General features: G+C 38.0%; 2 protein-coding genes and 1 long non-coding RNA gene across 6 annotated transcripts; 1 reads left to right on the top strand and 2 right to left on the bottom strand.

Annotated features, from left to right (window-relative positions):
• Positions 1-141: 141 nt before the first annotated feature.
• Positions 142-5,196, bottom strand: Upf1 (Upf1 RNA helicase). Of its 3 annotated transcripts, none has more exons than XM_072016428.1 (6): positions 4,850-5,196; positions 4,547-4,769; positions 3,636-3,913; positions 3,415-3,570; positions 2,747-3,340; positions 142-2,671 (listed from the first exon to the last, which is right to left on the bottom strand). In XM_072016428.1, exons 2-6 carry the CDS (start codon positions 4,733-4,735, stop codon positions 529-531), a joined length of 3,360 nt encoding a protein of 1,119 aa, XP_071872529.1. In that variant the 5' UTR covers positions 4,736-4,769; positions 4,850-5,196; the 3' UTR covers positions 142-528. The 3 variants fall into 3 exon arrangements, with proteins under 3 accessions (XP_071872529.1, XP_071872530.1, XP_071872528.1); XM_072016429.1 differs by having other exon boundaries at positions 4,547-4,785; positions 4,875-5,196; XM_072016427.1 differs by having other exon boundaries at positions 4,875-5,196.
• Positions 5,197-5,957: 761 nt separating this feature from the next.
• Bib (MIP channel family protein big brain) lies at positions 5,958-20,112 on the bottom strand. The gene is made up of 4 exons (XM_072016462.1): positions 19,238-20,112; positions 18,471-18,597; positions 8,792-8,999; positions 5,958-8,245 (listed from the first exon to the last, which is right to left on the bottom strand). Exons 1-4 carry the CDS (start codon positions 19,545-19,547, stop codon positions 7,106-7,108), a joined length of 1,785 nt encoding a protein of 594 aa, XP_071872563.1. The 5' UTR covers positions 19,548-20,112; the 3' UTR covers positions 5,958-7,105.
• Positions 9,006-16,811, top strand: LOC139994152 (uncharacterized). 2 transcript variants are annotated; one of them, XR_011801561.1, is made up of 4 exons: positions 9,006-11,893; positions 12,041-13,094; positions 13,170-14,303; positions 14,422-16,779. It is a non-coding gene; the product is annotated as an uncharacterized lncRNA (long non-coding RNA). The 2 variants fall into 2 exon arrangements; XR_011801562.1 differs by lacking the exon at positions 9,006-11,893 and having other exon boundaries at positions 11,899-13,094; positions 14,422-16,811.
• Positions 20,113-21,247: the final 1,135 nt, after the last annotated feature.

The raw sequence follows: 21,247 nt of genomic DNA, 5'->3' as shown, positions 1-21,247 counted from the left end.
ATGTTTTTTTGTTTGTTTGTTTTACTTTGCTGTGTGTGTAATTCTAGCGTCATTCGATCCCCGCGATAAAACGGTACTTTTACGGTAAGCGCGTGTCACGGTGGTGGTTGGTAATTTTGGTGATGATGTCGTCTCCCAGTCTTATTCTTTTCTTTCTTTTTTTTTGTTTTTGTATTTTTTTAATTGTTTTTATTGGCTTGTCATACTTGTTTGCCAGGTGGTTTTACTCTTTAACCGTTTTCTTTCCCCGTCTAAAACAGTTTAACATTTCGACAGTAAATGACGATGAGCTCCCCCATTTGTAGTATTTTTTTTTTGGTTTGTTTGTTTGCTTGTTTGTTTTAAAACCCTCTTTTAAAACGCCGACGACTGCGTGTGCATATACCGTACTCGATCGCCGAGCCGTTTTACCGTTTTGCGCAGTTAGTGATTTGTGGTTGTTGGTCGAAGAAGAATTGGTCGAACGAGCCTTCAGTCGCTCCCGCGACGCTGCATAGCAATTGCGTTGCTCAGCCGTACGATCTCGGCTCAATATGGCTGGGAGAATTGTCCCCCGGCTTGTGACTGTCCGGATTGATAAAAACCACTACGATCACCCTGATAAGTTGAATCTTGTGATAATAATCCGTCCATCTGTGATTGAAACTCTCCGACAGCGAACGAATCTTGAGAAAGTTCCGCTTGACTCAGTCCTGGTTGAGAAAGGCTGAAACCTGGTTGTGACATACCTTGCGTCGTGCCTTGTGTTAACGGTAATCCTGGCTGGCTATATGGCTGAGTATTCTGTTCTGATTGACTTAGTTTACCCATTCGTGGGCCTTGTTTGTTCTTCGACAAAGCTGTACCTCGCCGATTACGTTGGTTTTGTCTAGCCTGTAGAGCCTGCTGATGCTGATTATAGAACCGTGGTGGTACGTGTGCCATATTCATGAACATTCCCACTGGAACTGGTACATTGTTCATCGCTGCTTGAGCTCTTTCTGGGCTAATGTAACTAATAGTGTCGTGGGTTCTGCTGAAGATGTCTAAAGGTACGTTCCTTTGGTAATAAGGATTATGATTCTGCGTTCCATTTACCTGAGTACCTGATCTATCGTATACCGAACCTGGGATCAAAGCTTCCCTTGCATCGTACATCGACGTAGACATAAAGTGAGAGCCTGGATTAGCAGCATTGACGAGTTTCTTTGGTTTAGCGAATTGAATCATAGATTCTTTAAGATTGTTCAGTGGTCCTTCTACAAGAACTTTCTGCTCCTTATAGAAACTTAATAGATGATTCCATAATGGTTGTTTCGACAATACCTTTGGATTTCCTACGATTATAATTCCGTATTTCGCGCGGGTTAACGCGACGTTTAACCTTCGTGGGTCATTCAGAAATCCAATACCTTGATGTTCATTCGATCGAACGCAAGACATAATTATTATATCTTTTTCTCTACCTTGGAAAGCATCTACGCTTGCGACTTCGATTTCCTGGTACAGTTTAGAGTGCAAGGACCCTTGGTATTGCATGTATTGCACTAAATAAGCTCGTTGACCTTCGTACGGAGTTATTACTCCAATTTGTTCAGGTTTTACTCCACAACGTAAAAATCTTGTTGCTATTTTTTCAACGTTCGATGCTTCCGTTCGATTTAAGTATGATGTACCACTTCCTGCAATTTCTTCTTGACCTTGTGTAACGTAGAAAAACATAGGTTTGTCAGGTGCTGGCCAAGGAAAGTCAATTTTCAACAATTTCCTCTCGTCCGCGCATACGCCATTTTGCAAAGAGCCCTCATAAAAAAAGTTTGATGGGAATCGTGATAGATCTGGATGCATACGATATTGTACTTCCAATCTGAAAGGTCTAATTCCTAATACTACTAATCTTTCAAAAAGAGACTGTGATAAACCAGCTTTGGCAGCTTTCTTGCACATAACTACTGGCCCTAATTGACAATGATCACCAACAAGGATTAATTGCTTCGCTCCAAGAACAACTGGTACCATGCACTCAGGCTCCGTTGCTTGCATACTCTCATCAATAAGAATTGAGTGAAATTTAAGTCTATGCAACCTTGGATCACCAGCTCCAACACAGGTGCAGCAAATCACATCAGCTGCCTCTAATAATTCTTTTTCTGCTGCTTTCTTTAGTAATCTATAACGTTTTTCGTCAACGCTAGACAATTCACCAGTCTCATCCTTTAGTTGTTGCAATTTTTGCAATTCAGTATTCGTCTCCATGTTCTTGATTTGATTATGCAAGGCAAGGAAGCTTACTGGTGAATCAATTGCTTCTCGTGACTTCGCACAGAGTCTCACGACTTTTAAATTGGATTTGTGTATCTTTTCTGTTAGCTGATCGACAGCCGTATTCGAAGGAGCACATACTAATACAGGACCACCGTTTTGTTTTACGAGTTGATAAACTATCGTAGCGCTGGTTACAGTTTTTCCCGTGCCAGGCGGTCCCTGAATTAGAGACAAGGGTCTTTGTACAGCATGTTTCACGGCATATACTTGTGAACGATTTAAGTCTGGCAGATTCGGAGCACTGAAATGTTTAGGAAGATGGCAGCGAAACAAAACTTCTTCTACATCATGTCCTAACAATCTATGGTATATGTAACAAGATACAGAAGCGTCGTCCACAGCAAATTTCCGCAATGCTAACTGCATGCTATTATAAAAAGGATGTTACGTTAAAAGAAGCACATCTCTAGATAAAAATGAGAAGTGTCTGTAAACTACTTACCGATCGAAACTAGTGCTTTTCCAAATAAAATCAACGACGAAGTTACTAACACACTCCGTTGGGGCGCCAGAATTATTTTTCAATTCGATCCCTACTTCTTCTCCATAATTATCAGGGATCTTGATTACATGTCCAATTCCAGACCAAGGCTTGTGAAGTTCACCCAAGTAGCGAAGTCTTAGTTCATCGCCATGCATCAATTTCATATCACCGTCTGTTTTTGCTAACATAAAATAGGCGATTGTCTTTTTGTTCAGTCCAACATCCCAACGTACTTCGATGTTTTCTTGCGTTTGAGATTCCTTTAAACGTTTATCATAATCGGCTTCTAATTTAACGAGAGGGCCAAATATGTTCTGATATTGGTATCCATCTTCGTACCGCAAAAGTACTTGTTGCGGTTCTTCATCTACACCGGGTTTTTCAAGATCTTGAAAGGTTGCGTCAACATTGTCTCGCCATAATTCCTCTAACTTATTGATTTGTTGGGCCGAAATTTGTCTGGCACGCAATTGTTCCTGTTCTGATGGAATTTTTACTAACCAAGCTAAAAAGGAACGGTCTTCTATCAATGGCTTCCATTGTTCTTGATCCCTATAATATTAAAACAGTATTAAATATGATAGTAATTTATTACAATTGTAATTTTTTCTAAAAATGATAATTACCAATTCATATCCTTCAATGAACTCTGCGCCGCACATGGTTGGCGGCAGAGTAATACAACAACAGAATCTGCTTTTGCAGGAATGAAGCCAAGAACGAAAACATTCCTAACAGCGCAAGAGTAACATTCAAGAACAGTCTCCCCCAAAGGACCATCTCTGTAATATAAATCTCTTATGAAATAAAAATCATTCTATACAATTGAGTTGTATGAAAAAAATACCTGTGTAAAGTAACTTCCTTATGTTTGGCTCTGACAAGGTGGTTGATAATGTGAGAACCAGATGTATTTCCACGGCCATTACAGAACCACTTGCGGCAAACATTGCACATAACAACACAAGATGCTTCATGAATACCACAATATTTACATGCATGTTCTGGCAAATCACGATTGTAATATGCCTCCTCTTCTTCTTCTTCAAACTGCAATTCCGCAAGGCTTTGTGCTGCTCCAGATATCTTCAACTCCAAAGATGAGCTGCCGCTTGTTCCATTAACCTAGAGAAGAGCCATATATGTACAAAAATTATCAATAAATACTTATTCCTATATGCAATTAAATTCTGCATCCAATTTACGTAATTAATCTTTGTTTATTTATCGCTTATTTCATCCGTTTTTTCACAATTCTATATAAAACAATTATGCCATATTTTGTTTATAATATCGATATTACATTATTATTTTTCCTTTCATACCAAAAAATATTAATTCTAAATCGGAAACAATTCAAACAATTCACCTTGCATAACACTATGAAATGTTCTACATATAAGAACCTAACCTCTAATCATAGAAAAACTACTAATCACGTCTGGAAAACCTGATTTAAATATGCGATTTCTGTATTTACAACAATCCATACATCGCAAAAAGCATATTTATTAATAAATCCTTCCAAATACATATCGTTAAAAGTAAAAAAAGGGAAGGTCAGAAAACTTCTGCTAAGGCGTGGACATAAGGAACTAATGTATGTCGGGAATTAGTAAAACCAAACCCGGATTGAGGTTAGGTGGTATCCGCGTGCTTGAGAAATAAAAACCTTGTACACGGGCGAACGAAGTAAAGAAACAAAAATATAGGTTAGAGATCGAACGTGGTAGACGTATGGTCAGTGAAAAAACGAACCTGTACGGGTTGGTTAGGTTGACTTTGGGCAGCATCGTGTTGCGAAGCCTGAGTTTGACTCGGTGAGGGTAACGTGAAATCAGTGAAGTCGAATTCGCTACCCTGTGTATCTGCACCAATTAAATCAGCTTCTTCGGTGTCGAGAAACGTCAGAGTCTGACTGCTGGGTCCGTATGCGTCGACGCTCATCCTGTACCAATACTCAATGTGTCCTTTTCGTGCCCTGCAAGAAAATAGAGCTGGTTCCGATTCCGTCAAGCGCCGAATACACCAGTCGTGATAAAATAACGCAGCACAACATACACAAGAATACGATGGTGTGATTTACCGTTAGTAGAATGGTAGAGAAACGAAAACCACCACGTAGTAGCGAGCGAACTCTGACACACTGCTGAATGAAAGAGGCCCAGACAGAATCCTACGCCATACTTCGTCTCGCGCAAGTCTCGCGCCCACCAACACCGACACGAGTATACAACTAACTTTTCTTCTTGCGCTCGTCGTGTGTTACGTCATCAGCTGATTTCCAAGTGCGTCCCGAAGAGAGAGAGATTGAAATCGAGACTGAAGGTTGTGGGAAATTCCAACAACTTTTCTATTTGGCAACAAAGGTTGCCTTTCTTGCGTTTTGATTCCCCATGACGATCTCTCTTGAAATTTTTATCGGTTAAACTCGTTAAACGTATGATAAGTGCCGGATTTCGTTGCATCCCGATAGATGGTGATAAGACTCCGTTGGTATGGTATACAAGGTGTCTCAGGAATTAACGGTCGAACTTCGTCATGGTCATATGAAGAGTATGGTAGGAAAGCCATAAACATAAGAAGAAAAGATAAAGATAAATAGACTGCTGATGCATTTATAGAAAATTTGAAAGTGTAAAATTCCACAGAATGTACAATATATAAAGTATCCACAGTATAGTGCTTTTTATAATACTTGGTAAGTGAAACAATTTTCTATCGAGGTTTTATTTGTTTAATTATACTTTCAAAAATATGAATTTGCATAAAAACCTGCAGTCTAGAGACAAATAACGAGATCTCTCTTTTCTTTTCTATCTGTTAGAAACAAAAGCTGATAGAAAAAGAAAGAAAGACTATGTTAATGAGATATTATTATTTTCTTATTGTAAGTCTATTATTGCTTCCTCTGTATTATATATTTTTATTGTAAGTTAATAAACCTTTAAATGATCCATGTTCATAACTTTTATATAACTTTTTTTTGCTTGATTATATCCATAGAATGTAACTATGAGATTTGACTTCTGGAACACTCTATATAATTATTGGCGGGAAGACGTACGTTAAACACAAAAATCGTTTTTACCATAATAAAAGCGATATTAGTCTATGTAAAAGTCTGCTGATTTATTTTCCATAATTGTAGCAAAAAATAAGCAAATAATTCGTTGTTTTAGAGATGTTTATTGTCGAATCTTTTTGCTAGGTACGTACATATATGAAGGTAACAATAATCCTACCAGTCCTATAATCTATAATAAAAATAATAAATATAAAATTCAATATATACAAAAGACTATAAAAGACTGTTTCTCGAATTCTATCGTTCTTTACGTTCTCCAAATATTAATTCATAAATGCTCATACTTTCATCCATTACATTAAATTACTTTATACCATATTGACTTTATCTCTTAAAATATAGTATCTTAATACATACATTGTATGATGTTTAAATAGTATAAAGTTTGTCTCACTTTGTTGGACCAAAAATCGATCATATCGATTTATACGAAACAGAGCAGATGCAGCAAAAATTCTCAAATTTGATCTTCGATATATAATAAACTCTTCTGTTTCTTTCTATAAATGTCATATATAAAAAAGTATTTGTGAGATCAGTCTTGTGTGACAGAACACTGATTAAAATTCTAATCAGTTTGCTTTATCGATTGATTCAAAAGTTAAGAGTTTGATAATTAACGATTCAAAAATCAAAGTTTATTGCTTTCGAATGTCTTCCAGATAACCGCAAAACGATCAATACCTTGATAGATTGTGACAGTTAATTAAAAAATTAATCTAATAATGCCCGACGTCGGAGAAAGTGGAAGGCCTATATGTCCCATGGTGGGAGACAATGAAGTAGCTTCTTCAGTTCATTCAATTCATCACGACGAATCTCGATAAAAAGATTTTTACAATTGTCACTGAAAGATATCAACACTAAGTCCATTTCTAGGGGAATACGGTAAACATTATTATTCCATCCAAAGTTTATGGGACATTGTAATCTAACCATTATCAATATCAGTATTATTTTCTGGGGTATTCCATTCCTCTATATCCTCCTGCTATCATCATCACGCTACAAAATGGCACTACAATATTTCTTCTTCTCAACGAAATCTTCAACTTTAATTTCGAATGACATTCAGTCCTATTCAATGGTCCTATATAATTTTTATTGTACAGCGAACTTGTCCATTCTTTTGACAATCACTACACGTCTTTCTGAAGCTGCTAATAATCATTCAGCCAATCATGTAGCAGTCTTATAAAAAATGATCACCAAATCCATGAAATTTATAGTCAATATTGAGGATTTGGCGAATTTCTCTGAAAATTATTTTGCTGGTTCTGCTGCAATGGCCCAGCTGGGCTGGGTCTTCCTTGTTCGCGGTACTGAGGAGGACCAGGTGGTCCGTTAGGGGGACCCGTTGATCCAGGAGGTCCAGGTACCTTTCCATAATTGCCTCGCGTCGAACCTTGATAACTGCCATACGCAGAATCGTCACTGCGTCTAGAAATATGCCCGTACATGCTTTCCGGTCTTCTAGAGTTTGCTGCATTATCAGAGCAGGTGGATATCGTTCCATTCTGATGCTGCTGTTGTTGTTGCTGCTGCTGCTGTTGTTGTTGTGGCTGATGATGATTTTGAGTGGAAGATTGGACACTTGGACCTGACTGTTGAGAATTCTGACTACTCGGAGGAGGAGCTGGAGCCCGGCCATATATGCTGGACCCCGTAGATACACCATAGATACCATTCTCCCTCGTACTGAGACTTGTGGAAATTCCTCTGATTCCATAAATACTCTGCGTGCACTGTTGCAGTTGATTCTGCATATTTTGGTTGGTACTGTTATGATTTTGAGAATTTTGATTCTGACCATTTGATCCATTTTGCTGTTGACTGTCTCTTCCTGAATTTGAACCTGTTTGACCTATTCTAATCGGGTATAGGCTTTGTGCGGGGGCTAGAGGACCCGGTTTGGGGATCATTAGGCCGTCTCGGGTTCCGGAAGTCGATTTAGCGTATACACTTTGCGAACGATTTAAATTTGCCCTGGTTAAGGGTGGGGATTTACAGTAGAGCGATTTGGTTCCCCCGTAAATGGATTCGACACGTTCTAAGGCTGTCGGGGGCGTACTGTAGATCGAGGAAGATGCTCCAGCAACTGGACGATAGGTTGCATAGGCGCTGGGAAATTTGGGACCCGTTGGTTTGTCCAGATCGTCGTAGGTGTCCTCGTCGGATCTCATTGATGAATTGTCACCGTCGTCCATATCCCGTGGGTCTCTAGATCGTTTGGGATTTAGAACGTACTCGTGAAGAAGGGCTGCCACTGCGCTTCCGGACAGTGGACCTACCCAGTACACCCAATGGTTGTCCCAACGATTGGTGACGAATGCTGGTCCAAGTGCGCGTGCGGGATTTAAGAATGGACTCTGAAATATAATTAAAAATATTTGTTATAATTTAGTAATGATTTATTCATTTATGTTTTTTATATTTTTATAATTGTTATTCATGTTTTATATTTTTTAGATTGTGTACGGGACGGAAGTGATACCGAATGCGCAAGTTAACAAACGTGCATTTCTTACGTTCCTGTTTTCTTGTACGAAGCACGGTAAAACTTATTTTTCTGTTTGGAGTATATTGTACACACGTTTCGAAGCAGGTGGAACCGAAAGATTGAATTCTTTTTTCTCTTTTCTTTCTTTCTTTCTTAGTCCTCCCTATCCGACATTTCCTTCTCTGCTAAACTGCAGGTGCTGTTTAAAGACACGAACGTAAGGCTGATTCGAAAGGAATCGAGAGCCGCTTTGGATAGACCGGTTACGGAAAAGAATGCGTACAACGGAAGGCAAAATAAGGGAAAAAAGGACTACTTTCTTAGACGTTCTCATACTAACACGATGTTTTTCTCTTTCATCAACGAGAACTTTGTGCTTTAATCGAAACTTGCGCCGAAAGCAGTATATACTTACCGAAACTAAAGTGGCTGCCGTGTAAGCTGCAGCTAATACGCCAGCTGGTTTCGAAGAAACTGACATTGGTAGTATTTTTGAGCATTCTGAGGTAAAATGAGATAGGACAATCAGCACAGAAAGTGCTAATTCTACCAAGAGCCTCTCGATAGGCCCTCCGAGACGACCTACGGAAGTTAAGGTCTGCGTATTGGAAGGTGTAGTCACTCTATAACAAATAAAATTGAATTACTTAATTATTGAATGCACTACGTAGGTAAGAAGAATTAAATAAACTCAGGTTATAATAGAAAAGTGTAAAAATTATCGATCAGTTTTCCAAAATAATTCCTGCGTATGACGTGTCATAGTGTAATATACAATGATTTTCTTATTGAAGGTTACTGTAACAGCGACACCCGGCGTAAAAGCCCCCTGCAGCAAGTCAGTCCCAGTGGTGTAATGTTTATATTAGCCGGTGCATCGTCGAGCTTATAGGCTTCATTCATCGCTCCTCCCCCTCCCCATCGACGTGTTTCTTTTGCATATAATCTCGTTAATATTCTCAGTTCGTACAATCACACGGGGCTACAGACACACGACCTTTTGTGTTTTGTACAGTGACCACAATGATATTGGACATCAATAAGAATTTCATATTGGTGAATCTCGATTTATAATCACTACCCATTGATAAAATTAATATCTTATATTTTATACTTGATGTTTCAAAAATAAAATACTCAACAATTTATCTGATAAAAAGAAATATTAGAAAATAATGGAATTTAGGATTTTAATATTTGAAAGTCATTAGGAATGTTGCTTGCTGAATGTTAATGCGAAGTCTTTTATAAATATGTTTTAGCACGTTATATAATATTAATATTAATTTCTTTTCAATGAATTAATAGAAACAATCAAGTTCAAAGTAATTGATACACGAGATCAATATTAACAAAAAATTAACAAGGCGAACCTCTATATGCAGGTGCCTTTCGAAGTGCAGGATATGATGCAGTTCTAAGGGAGAAATCGATCTAATCTTACCGCTAAATGCACTGAATCCCTGTCCCTCTGAAATTTATCGTCACGTGTATCGACGAAAATTCTCCCCTGTTTAGAGTGTGATGCAGATAGGAGCTCCCTTTCTTTCTTTTTCTTGCTCTATTCAGCCTCTTTATGTCGAGAGGCCTCGTGATCGTGTCACGAGAGAGCGAATTGATGAAATCAGAAATGCAGATCATGACGGCACAATTGGGATTAAATGTATCGTCTGTGGTTGAGGGTGGAAACAAGGAAAAAATGAGATCTCGCATCCCTTTTAGGGCAGCCAGAGTGATAAGCGGATTTTTGATCGATCTTTTTCCTTTAGTAGACAATAGTCAAATTGGCCATAGCAACTTTTTATGCTGAAGCTAACGTGGGAAGATAATATTCTGTGAGTTTTTTTTTAATATCATGATATGATATTACATTATGATATTATATGATATGATATTATTTTTTATATAATCGTTCGTTTATATTGCTTTTAGAATATACTTTAATATTTAAAACGCGTTTAAACAGGCCGAAGGGACTTCGTTCCATTTTAATCCTCTTTAAGAGACCCATTTTGGCCCTAGACAAAAAGGGAACACTCTTTGCATCTACTCTTTACTGTCAGAGTGCGGACTAGCCTCCATTTTTTCTACTCTAAAAGCCTTCTCGTAACAAAAAGCTACAAGTATAGCCTGAAAATATTTCAAGCAAACCTATTTGAACCTTACATTAGAACTAATACTTAGAAAACCAGTAAATCCTTCATTTTCCATCATATACCCTTTTCTTATGATTATCGTTTAACATTGATCTCTCATTTTTCACAAGTCCAATATAAAATCCGAATACAACTCTACGATACTTTTTTGGTCCACCGTCATTCGATATTTCTTAGAAGAGTTTTACAAGGAATGTTCCCATAGCTGACGGTCTTTTTCTCACGTTTTCCGCTTGAGAAGATACGGTCATTCAGCCGCGACTCGTTTCGTCATTTAATCCTACATGCACTTGACTCGAGAGACCGCGTGCAACCTGTGCCCTATATTCGCATGGGGGTAACTGAACGCCAGAAACACCCTCAAGGATCCAGCGAGGGCTACAACGTTTAAAATAAATTTCAATTCAGAGCCAGAAGGGGTGTGTATCACTTTCACTAGACCTCTGTCGTATTTAACGAGCTATTGATATCTTCCACCCACCAGAACTCCCCTCTGTAGAGTGGTTAGGATATATATGTATGTAAGCTACGTGCTCTAGTCGTTAACGGCCCCTTTCCTGGCCCCCTTTTTTGACCAGGAAAACCGCCACATGTGTGTGATATGTGTTAAAGCCCAGGCGAGATCTACAGTGATTCCATTCTAAAGTCTTGCCCTATGGGAAAGTTCAGGTGCTCCAGTGGTTGTGGTTAAACCAGAAAATTAGGTTCACGGTGAACTACCGATGTAGGGCGATCGATTGTGGGAAGTTTTGCAAGAAGCTTGACCAGTCTTCCCTTATGGGACAAACTGTATCGAGTGTTACGCCTGATGGAATTGTATTCAGTGAAATTTTATGGTGTATAGAGAAGCAAGTATTTTTAGCATATTTATTCGAAGGTAGCCTGAATACAGGTAATATTTCTTTCATTCTTTACGGTATCCAGGCCAGTTTCCTGTCACCTTCTTTTTAAAAAATTATAGCGAGTAGATGTGACGATTAATTCCAGACATTTTTCTTGAGAACAGTGCAGTTTCCTGCACGAACATCATCGACTATAGAAATCCAAGACGACAAAGCACAGGAATTCTTTGAAAGGACAAAACAGTTCGAGCTTCAGATTTCTATCCTGCTCGTCGTGAATGGGAAACATGTGAAAAAGGGCCAGGAAGTGCGTACACCCACGAGAATCCATTGCGACACAATAAACGCTGCTGACCGCGTTTTTCTTGCTTTTATCCTACGTTCGTTCATCAAAGTTTACGTTTCAATTTTTAACGCAAAATTAGAATTCATTCATTGAGAAAAATTTCTATCAGTTAGAAAACTCTATACCCTAAATTATTCCTTTATGAACAGATTTAGTTATGTATAATTAGGAAGGTACGATATTTAATCATCTACTTTAAAATGTTATAAAAAATATCTCCTCCTTAAATTTAAGTATCTAATCTGTGCGAAAGTTTTCTTATTACAATTTTTATCAATTTAATCAAATGAAACTAATTGCATGTACATATGTTCTTTTAGCCACAAGTGTAAGAACACTAAATATAATTAACAATGGAGGAAATTTTACGTACCTATATACAACCAATTCACTAGGCCGATTATACCCTGGCAGATTCATGGCGGCGATATCTAACAATAAATTCTAAAAGAATCTTATTGACCAGTTAAGATACGAGAGAGAAAGAAACCGTGGCAGCTGGCTTGGAAGATCGTTGCGGATCCTCCTCCTTTATAGAATCCTATATAAATCGTGGACCGTGCCTTTCTACGGGGAAACACGTGCCAGCCACATGTTGCATAAAAGGAATCGTCAGTGGTCCTTTCGAATATCCATAGCGTAAAGTCGCAATCACAAAGGAGCTTTAGAGCCCATAAATGATTCTCTTTCGACCGAAGGATACGAAACAGCGGCAGATGTTTTCCGTCTTTACCTCTTCAAACATGTCGAATTCGATATGTCCACGCGTTTCGAAAGGATATAAGATAACGATAGCTGTTTCGTCTTCCGAAACTTTGGAAAAGCTTAGTTAGTCGTTAAAAAGCTTTCGATATTTAAAGTATCATCATTTTGATTAAAAAAAAAATTTTGTACCAAGATATTGCTTAGAATATTTTCAAGTATAAAATTTGTAACTCTAATTAAGGTTGTATAATTTTTAATTCGAATTTCATATGAATTTGCAATGTGAGTTGTATTAACATTCTGCAAAACCTAAATTTTATTGCATTCGCAATAAAAGCTATATTCTAAAGTGTTTGAAGAAACAGTTTTTAAGTCATCTTTTTAGTTGGAAAAGAAATCGTGATTATTCACGCACTCACGTTAAGAAATGGATTTCATGCAGGGCCAACAGGCTGGCTGCGCATGCATCTAATCGCACAACCTACGATCATGGAACGGACCGATTCTTAAGAACGAACACGTGGTTGTGACCATCTGTTAGCATCCTGCTTCGTTCATCCTACCCTAAGTTGGAGCCTTTTCGCCTTGCTAGTTCTTTCCTCCTTCACCTAGAAGATCGACACATAAGCATCAATCCTTTCATGGCTATTTGATTTCTTAAACTCCAAGGTAATCGTACTCGTATTTTCAATCTTTCTCCAAAAGAGAAAAAAATAATATATTATAATTATAACACATTTTTAGGACAAATTGAATGCTGTTTAAATTACATCGTATAACAATAAAGTAATAGACTATTAACTAGAAGAGAATTATAGAATACAGAAGAATAAAAAAATAACATAACATAACACAATAAACACAATAACAGAACAGAAGAAATCCTCAATCCTGAAAATTAATCCTCATAAACTACCAAAAGTAATTTATATCGAGTTTCTCACAGAAGTTTAAACACTAAGGATCTCAGCTTCTTATCACCTTCACCAACTCTTCATGAAACCACTACAAGGAACACAAGGCGTAAACTTTCCCAGCCTGCAATACTCTCAAATATTTAGTTTAGGGGGCGACATCGTGCGCTTTTAGCTGAGAGTCAGAGATTTTAAGAGGTGCGTGAAAGACCGTCACATGTTCTCCGCTTTTTTGCTCATCATCAGCCGCTCCGAATTTATTTTTACTAACGAAGAGGTATGTTCTTGCGTCGCCTACTTGTCACAGGACATCGTCGACGACTGGAATAACATTTCCACGGAGGAATAACCGTCGCATATGAGTCAAAGTTGTAAAAGCTAGAATATCGTGGAGATCGTTTAGGCGGGCCGCTTTGTGTTCTCGGTAAAAGGTGTTCCAAGCAGGTAAAACATTCCTATTGAAACGGTTCTACCTGACCCACCTGGCTTTCACGCTACATTTTCGGCTCGACAACAGTTTCTCCCTATGCATACGGATATCAAAAAAGGACTAGCTACATAAATCGCAGAATCTCCGACAACTAGATCAAAAATATATCACGAACAATCTATACATATATTGAAAACAAAATTTTCGTTAATTACACTAATTAGATAAAAAAATTAAAGTATCTTTAATTTATAATATTCAAGCACGAGTGTATCTTTGACAGTTAATAGCGCATATATATATATATATATATATTTGATTGGTCGACGAATTATCTTCAAAGAAAATTCGGAGGGAGATCCTAAGTTGGCTGGAAGTATTGAAGAAGGTTCTCGAAATCACAGCTTAAGAACCCAATATCGAAGGCTTTCGAAAAAGCTTGGATATTACTTGTCGACTGTAAATCTCTCCCTTTGGAAGACCGCCTTCATTCGATGAATGATATTTCTCAACCGTGACGTATTTTCTTTGTATGTACGTCAATTCTTTAAAAATACGACGCTCGAAGTCGAGCGATTTATTCTTTATTTTTCATCTTATTTTATTGTATCTTTCATTAAGATAAATTTCAATTCGATTAATCGCATTGCAGTTTCGAACGTGGTCATAGAGCGATGCGACAAAAATGAATTGTTTCGGATTTTGAGACTAAACGTAGCTGGGTGTCATAGATAGTTTTGGAGAACAGGAAATGTGCGACGGAGTTGTTTCTTCGCTGGACATCCGGCTCGCCACGCGTCTGCGTGTGTCTTGCTTGACGTCACAACACACACCTGCTTCCTCACAGCTGTTCCTCAGTTCGTGGTGGCAAACTCCCTTGACAAATAGTTTTATACCACCGCGTCCATCTCCCTTTAGAATTTTTCTTTAGAAAAATCTCGGTCGACGTGCTTGGACTATTTCTTCCGTTACACAAATAAAAAGAAAATTGGATATGGTTTCTTGTAATAATTATTAGACTTTAGAAATTATATCGCACATGTGTTTCAAATGCCCTGTGTTAAAAGAACATCAAAACCATCACAGCAGGATGTCATGGGCAAAGAATGAAAAATTACAAAAATAATATTTAGCCATTGTTTTCTAGAATTTATTCTTTTTATCAACATTATAAACAGTTTCTCATTTTTCCTGAAAATCTTATTTCAGCGGCGTTACTTTAGAAAAATATGTGCGATATGGTAATTTATTATAAATATTCATATCCTTTCCTGAAGCTTAAAGCTTACAATCAATTTTTTATGAAGATACATCATGGATCTTTTTCTTTACGTATCTGTATTGTGGAAAAAGTATATAGGAGGATAATGGGAGAATCTTGTAACGTGTTGATGAAACGATACTAAATCCTTTCCGGATAGTTAGACTCGCGATTCTCCCATAATCTCTGGGTCGTGTCAGTTCGGTTTACGATTTATCTGCTCGGCTGCCTGTCCATTTCATTTTTTATTTATATTTCAGGGAAGTATCGCACTGGGAGCTACCAACCCTCTATGAAGGCAAGGATACGTGTTTTACAAACGCCATATACACACACACATACGGCATCGATTGACCCAGTCGCAACAGATGCAAGAATCGTGTTATTTCCTTCTTCATCTCTCCCGCTACCGCCTCTTTTTCCTTTGGCTCTCCTTTTTTCTCACTGGGATGCACGTACTCCCCAGAGACATTTCTGGAAGGGATGACGAACCCGACTGGTTAACTAGAGTATTGTTCGATTATTATTTCGGTACATATCGCGCACTTGTTATCTCTTTGTGCGGTCATATGGTGGTCTGAGGGTGATCCCACCTCGGATGACAGATCTGTCGTATGGAATCGTCAGAAGTATCCATGTTCATCCACAATTTCACACTACGTAACATTTTATTCAATCCATATAAGGAATTTTTTACGAAGAATTATTTAAAGCACAAATTTTTAATCTAATTTATACAATCTTAGCTTTCGAGGTTCAATAATCATGGTTATTTCTTTCTCATAGATATTTAATTTTGAAACAGTTGCTAAGGGAAAACGTCGTAATTTTTTCAACACGCAGAAGCCTTAACGGATGGATAATGATGTTCAGGGCGTATCTGCGGTAAATCGTACGGGGTATGTATTCTTACCTTTCCCTGACCACAGAGTATCGATAGTGTTCACGAGGGTGTTCAGTAAGTTATTATACAGGGGTACTCTTCTATTCTATGGCTCCCATGGAACAACATCAGGGGTCTGCAACTTCCATGCAACCTGTGCCAACCTGTAATATCCGGTCGCAGAATGAACAATCCCCAGTTATCTTTTTACATCATTACCATTTATCATATCATTAATTGCATCTTCATTCATCTTCGTACTATGTATTCCTTTCTATAATTCTTGACGATTTCATCTTTTTAGATATATCAAAGACGACATTCCGAAGAGACAACGACGAAGTAAAGGAATGACAGAAAGAAAAAGTATAAGAAAGAAGAAAGCGAAGAAGACGATGATAAAAGGAGAAAGGGAGGACAATGATCCTCGAGAACGCAGAAAACATCTGCTCTGGCTCCGGATCGCAGCGTGTCCTCCTTCAATGAGAGGCGATTGCGTTGTGAAACTTGTCCCACCTCGGCGCGTATAGGTATTCATTATCCTCGTCTCTGGTGCCTGGTCGATCCTTTTTCCGCACGATCTTTTTTGGTCCATGGAACATCTGCGGCAGCTGCGAGGCGGTGGCCTGCCGCAGCGTACACGGAACGAGGCAGGTGCTTACCTTCGAAGAAGCTTCTCCATCTAGCCCTGCCAATTACGCGTGCCTCTTTCTGCCTCTCCCACTCTCCCCCTGTCTCTTCCTCGTCTCTCTTCGTTCTTCTCTTTGCAATTTTTTCACCGATACCCGCTGAATAACCGAGTATAATTAAATAGTCTGAATTATGGTTTCGAAGCGGTCGAATATGTTATAATAATCTATTGTAGCTTTGAGGATTAGATGTTTGCCTTAATAATTACTTGCTGTTGGAAAGAAAGTGTTTGATGATGTTTATCTTATACGAAATTCATGGATCATTGCAATGAAACTTGTACTCTTTGATCATCATACATCGTGGAGATACACATAGGAGACATCTATATCTGTAATTTCTTGAGAAAAAGCGTACACTTTACAGTAACATTTCTACGCTTCAGTGAATTTAGAATTATCTTGGATAACCCATGGTAATTCTCAACAAAAGGGAAAGCAATTGTTTTCGAGAAACGAGAAGAAAGGGAAATAATGATCCATGCTTGAACTACATTTTTTATCTTAGTATCTGTTCTCTGTCTCTCTACGATAACGGTCGAAGAAGAGATTTGACATAAGTGATGGTACCTTGGAAGTTCGTCGTCCCTATCTTTATTTTTTTCTCGCCCTCTTGCGACGCGAGATCCTTTAACCACGGGCAAAATCGAGGCACGTGCACCAAGTTGCACACGGCCAATTTCTTTCTTCTCTCCATCCAACCGAAGGGAAAAAAAATATTACAGCAGCGTGCTCGCGCGCTCCTGATCATCGCCTGCTCGCGAAAACTTGCTGCCCCGTTGAATTATAGACTATCCACGCGGGCTTTATAGGTTAATAATAGAGACGTGAATATCGATGAACATATAATAACGACTCGTGAGTACTTATTTTAAAGTACAAGTATAAATCAGCCAGTTCTTACAATTATATAGTTAATAGCCAGCAGCCACGTAAGAAGATATAAAGCATTCTACAGGGTGACACAAAAGTAACGCAATACAATGTCTTAAATACCTGAAAATGATTTGCTATGAAACATGTAATTTATATTTATATATTTTAATTTGTATATTTTCAATAACTCCTCTTGTACATCATTTTTATATATAATTCCAATTGAAGTAAATAAGTAGAAGTTTCTAAGCTGTAACTTTGAATCGTTTCAGATCCAGCGGGCAGTTTTATGCTCTGTTCAAGGCACACGTACTCGAAAGACAGCACATATAGTAGGAAGGCTTCTCAAGGATTCAGCTAGATATCAAAGAGATTTGCAGGAAGAACATAGTTATTTATATTACATGTTAGCATATGAAGATTACGCAGAAATGTATGTATATGCGTTACTAATCAACCACGACCGACTTATCTAAGGTAGGTTATCAAGAACGCCCTATATACCTTCTTATATTTCTGTTGCCTACTTTAAACAATTTAAATCTTGGTAAAGATTCTAAGAAACGGATGTGTTCATTATTTACGTAAAAGGTGTATGACGGTGGTACCGTTGATTCAGAGGGCTTTTAAAAATGGTTAAGACATCTTGAAGGGACGGGAATGCTTCCGGGGCTCGACTACGCGGCCTTCTCGGATACCATATCTAGCAGCTGCCCTCTTGGGGCTCCGTATCTCCGATTTTTTCTACACCCTGCTGCTTTCGTGTGTGTATATAGACACTCGAAGGAAGTTTTTGCTTTGAAAAAAATATTGCGTTCAACCCTTTTCACTCAGTGTCAAAATTTATAGACTTTTGAACTATATATTATAGAACTTGAAAAACTTATTAACTACATTTGTTTTAACTACTACATGATAATGATATCATAACAAGAATGCAAAGGGTTGAAAACTGTTTATTGGTCTTGCGGGTTTTTAAAGCAATCACTCACCCATACAGCATCGCAGCTCCGGCTATACCGCCTCCACACTGTGCGGCGATGTACAAAGCAGCTCGGAGGAAGGAGATTCGTCGACACAAAGCGAAAGATAGTGAGACTGCTGGATTCACGTGGCCACCTGCATGACAGACATTTTATTACGAGTTTTATTATAAGTTTAGCATATATTTTTTTATACGAGATAAACGGAACGTATATTTTATATTTTCTATATATATCAAAATATAAATTATACAAAATAATATATCTATATCAAAATTGCTAATAATAAAAGTTTATGTAAGACTTAAATTAAAATCGAAGCATATTCTTGGAAGGGACACGAATATGTTTTATTTAGATGACAAGACGGACAATAATGAAACAGATTACACAAGAATTCCAAGATGTAAGCCTGAAATACTATATTATATGCCATCTAGGGCACTCTCTCGTATACGTTCTGCTGTACGCGTGATGTGCTGTGTTTCTATCGGCCACTATAATCGGTTAATGAGCCAATCGAGAATGAAACCATGAGGACCGAGTACAAATGACGTGACAGTATGGATGACAAAAGTTTCTGCCTCCGGTATAATATCGCCCATATCCCAAAAATTGTTTTACAAATGAAAAAGATGTTAAAGTAACAAATTTATTGGATATATTATTTTGAAAATGTGGTACTATCAAAATTAAATATATAGATGACTAGAAATGTACAAAATTACAGGTAATCTTCGAAAATGTATGAATATCACATAACGCAAAACACTTACCACTGATATGACCAAAGATGAAGCAGATCGCCGAAATCGCAAAACCGGATGCTACAGCGGTAGCTAAGACAGAGAGTCCGCTTCCGGAAACTGCGGAGGACGCGGCTGCGCCGGATACAACGAGACTGAAGAGAAAGGTAGCGAAACACTCTACAGCTACTGCTCTCCAGAGTTCCAAACTGCGAGCCTCTATCGACATAGGCGCTTTCTTCTCTGTTAGTTCCATGTTATTTTCCTTTAGGGAAGAAATCCTCGTAAGCAAGGTCACAATGTGACCGTCTAACTCTCTTGAAAACGTTTCCGTGGTCATTTTCCCTACTTAATATTTATTAAATTTTGCAAACAAGCAATGTAAAATAATGTATGATAGTTCTTTGAGTTCTTTTTAAAGCATTCTTCCTACTTTATCACTTTTAGGATGCACCTATATGTACGGAGTCACTTATTCCACACTTTCACGTGATGTCGAGTGCTCAATACGATTTGAATGGGATTCGCGGGAAAATTACGAAGTACCGATACGATGGAAGAGCACGAGATCGAACGAGGGACAACAGTGATGCCGATGTTGCCGGAATGGCAACGCGCTTTCGAGTGACAGGACGATCGGCGAACAAGTGGGCCCCAGACTGTGCGAGTGCCTCCACCATCGCACCGCCCCCACTCTTCGACCACTGCCAGTGCATCTGTGCCTGAATCCGAGGAAATCGGGAGGCAACCACGCGCAGCTTGTCCCGAAAAAGTACGAAATGATAGAGGAAGGGTGTTCAAGGTAAAATCGAAGTGTTAAGACAGGATGTGGTCAAGATAGTATTTGAAGAGTAATTGTAGTATTCCCAGAGGATTGGGTTCCGTTCAAGTTTCATATTTAAGCCTCCAATACTATGCAACTAACTACACAGAATCCTGTTAACAGTATGCTGGCGAAATTACATGAAATGTTTCAAAAACATAATTTTATTAGCATAACATAATAATAGAAAATTATTAGAAAACAGAGTATTCCAATGTTCTATTCCAGCTTTTCTATTAGAAGCATGTTACTTGATAAAAAGTAAATTATATTCTTTTCATAAAACGCAAATTTTTATTTTTCAGTCAACGTTTTTTAAGGTATGTATTTGTTAAGTTCGTATATTCCTGAATGACAGGAGTATACTTTAATTGGAGCAATATTTAATTTTACAAGCATGAGTGAACTATTAACATGTACGTAGAACGACAATGAGTATTAAAAAGAATAATTACATTTATCAGGGAGAATGTCTTATTCCCACGAGTTCAAAGACTATTTTAATACCAAAGTTCCCACAAAAAGGGATGCATGCACGACGGGACGCAAACAACGATTATAATAACGTCCATTTAAATCAACTTTATACGGACGTCGGTCCAGGATGGACTGAATGTTGCGTCCAATAAATTTGCATTCACCGCGAACTCTCCAAACTTGAATATCTCGTAAAACATACCAAACTAAACATCTTAAAATATCATAATCTCATATCTTTTAGTCAGAAGATATAGGATATCTCATCATCTTGATCTTCAAGAATACACTTCCCTATGTCAAGAAATTATTTATGAAATATTGGAACAAAAATTCAAAGTATATTTTATATAACAAATTTTTCGTACTTTGCAATTCGCGACTGACTTCTATTTCACGTTCACTTTTGTTCTCAGAAGTCGACCCCGTCGTGTCAAGCGTGACGATTCCAAGAGGATTGCCGAGAACGAACCAGCGTAATTAAGCCACGCCAGTTCTTTACTGAGACTGTACAGGCATGTAAGTAAAGTTGACCGGGGAATGGGTAATAAATCCAGCAATTGCCGTAAATTGGAGAACTCACGTGAAGGGGGTGACAAAGAGAGCGACAGATAAAAAGCTTTTACTTTGTCGCATCTCTGTCTATAGACGAAGCAATTGCTCGAGCGATGTATATTCCTAATACATAATTTTTTTAAATACAAATCTTTATATTAATACAATTATTAGAGTATTATAGA

Source organism: Bombus fervidus, chromosome 14 (genome assembly GCF_041682495.2).
Source record: "Bombus fervidus isolate BK054 chromosome 14, iyBomFerv1, whole genome shotgun sequence".
NCBI lineage: Eukaryota > Metazoa > Arthropoda > Insecta > Hymenoptera > Apidae > Bombus > Bombus fervidus.
The sequence above is the reverse complement of the archived record's forward strand: the minus strand, read 5'-3'. Positions and strand labels throughout refer to the sequence as shown.

Bases quoted from the DNA above. Each gene is read 5' to 3' on its own strand.
- Upf1 (XM_072016428.1), bottom strand. From the start codon at position 4,735: ATGAGCGTCGACGCATACGGACCCAGCAGTCAGACTCTGACGTTTCTC. The intron at 3,914-4,546 runs GTTCGTTTTTTC...GCTCTTCTCTAG, and splicing joins AACCTAACCAACCCGTACAG to GTTAATGGAACAAGCGGCAG. The intron at 3,341-3,414 runs GTAATTATCATT...TTAATATTATAG, and splicing joins TCATTGAAGGATATGAATTG to GGATCAAGAACAATGGAAGC.
- Bib (XM_072016462.1), bottom strand. From the start codon at position 19,547: ATGACCACGGAAACGTTTTCAAGAGAGTTAGACGGTCACATTGTGACC. The intron at 18,598-19,237 runs GTAAGTGTTTTG...TCTGTCATGCAG, and splicing joins CATCTTTGGTCATATCAGTG to GTGGCCACGTGAATCCAGCA. The intron at 9,000-18,470 runs GTGAGTGATTGC...TATTTGTTATAG, and splicing joins GGAGCTGCGATGCTGTATGG to AGTGACTACACCTTCCAATA.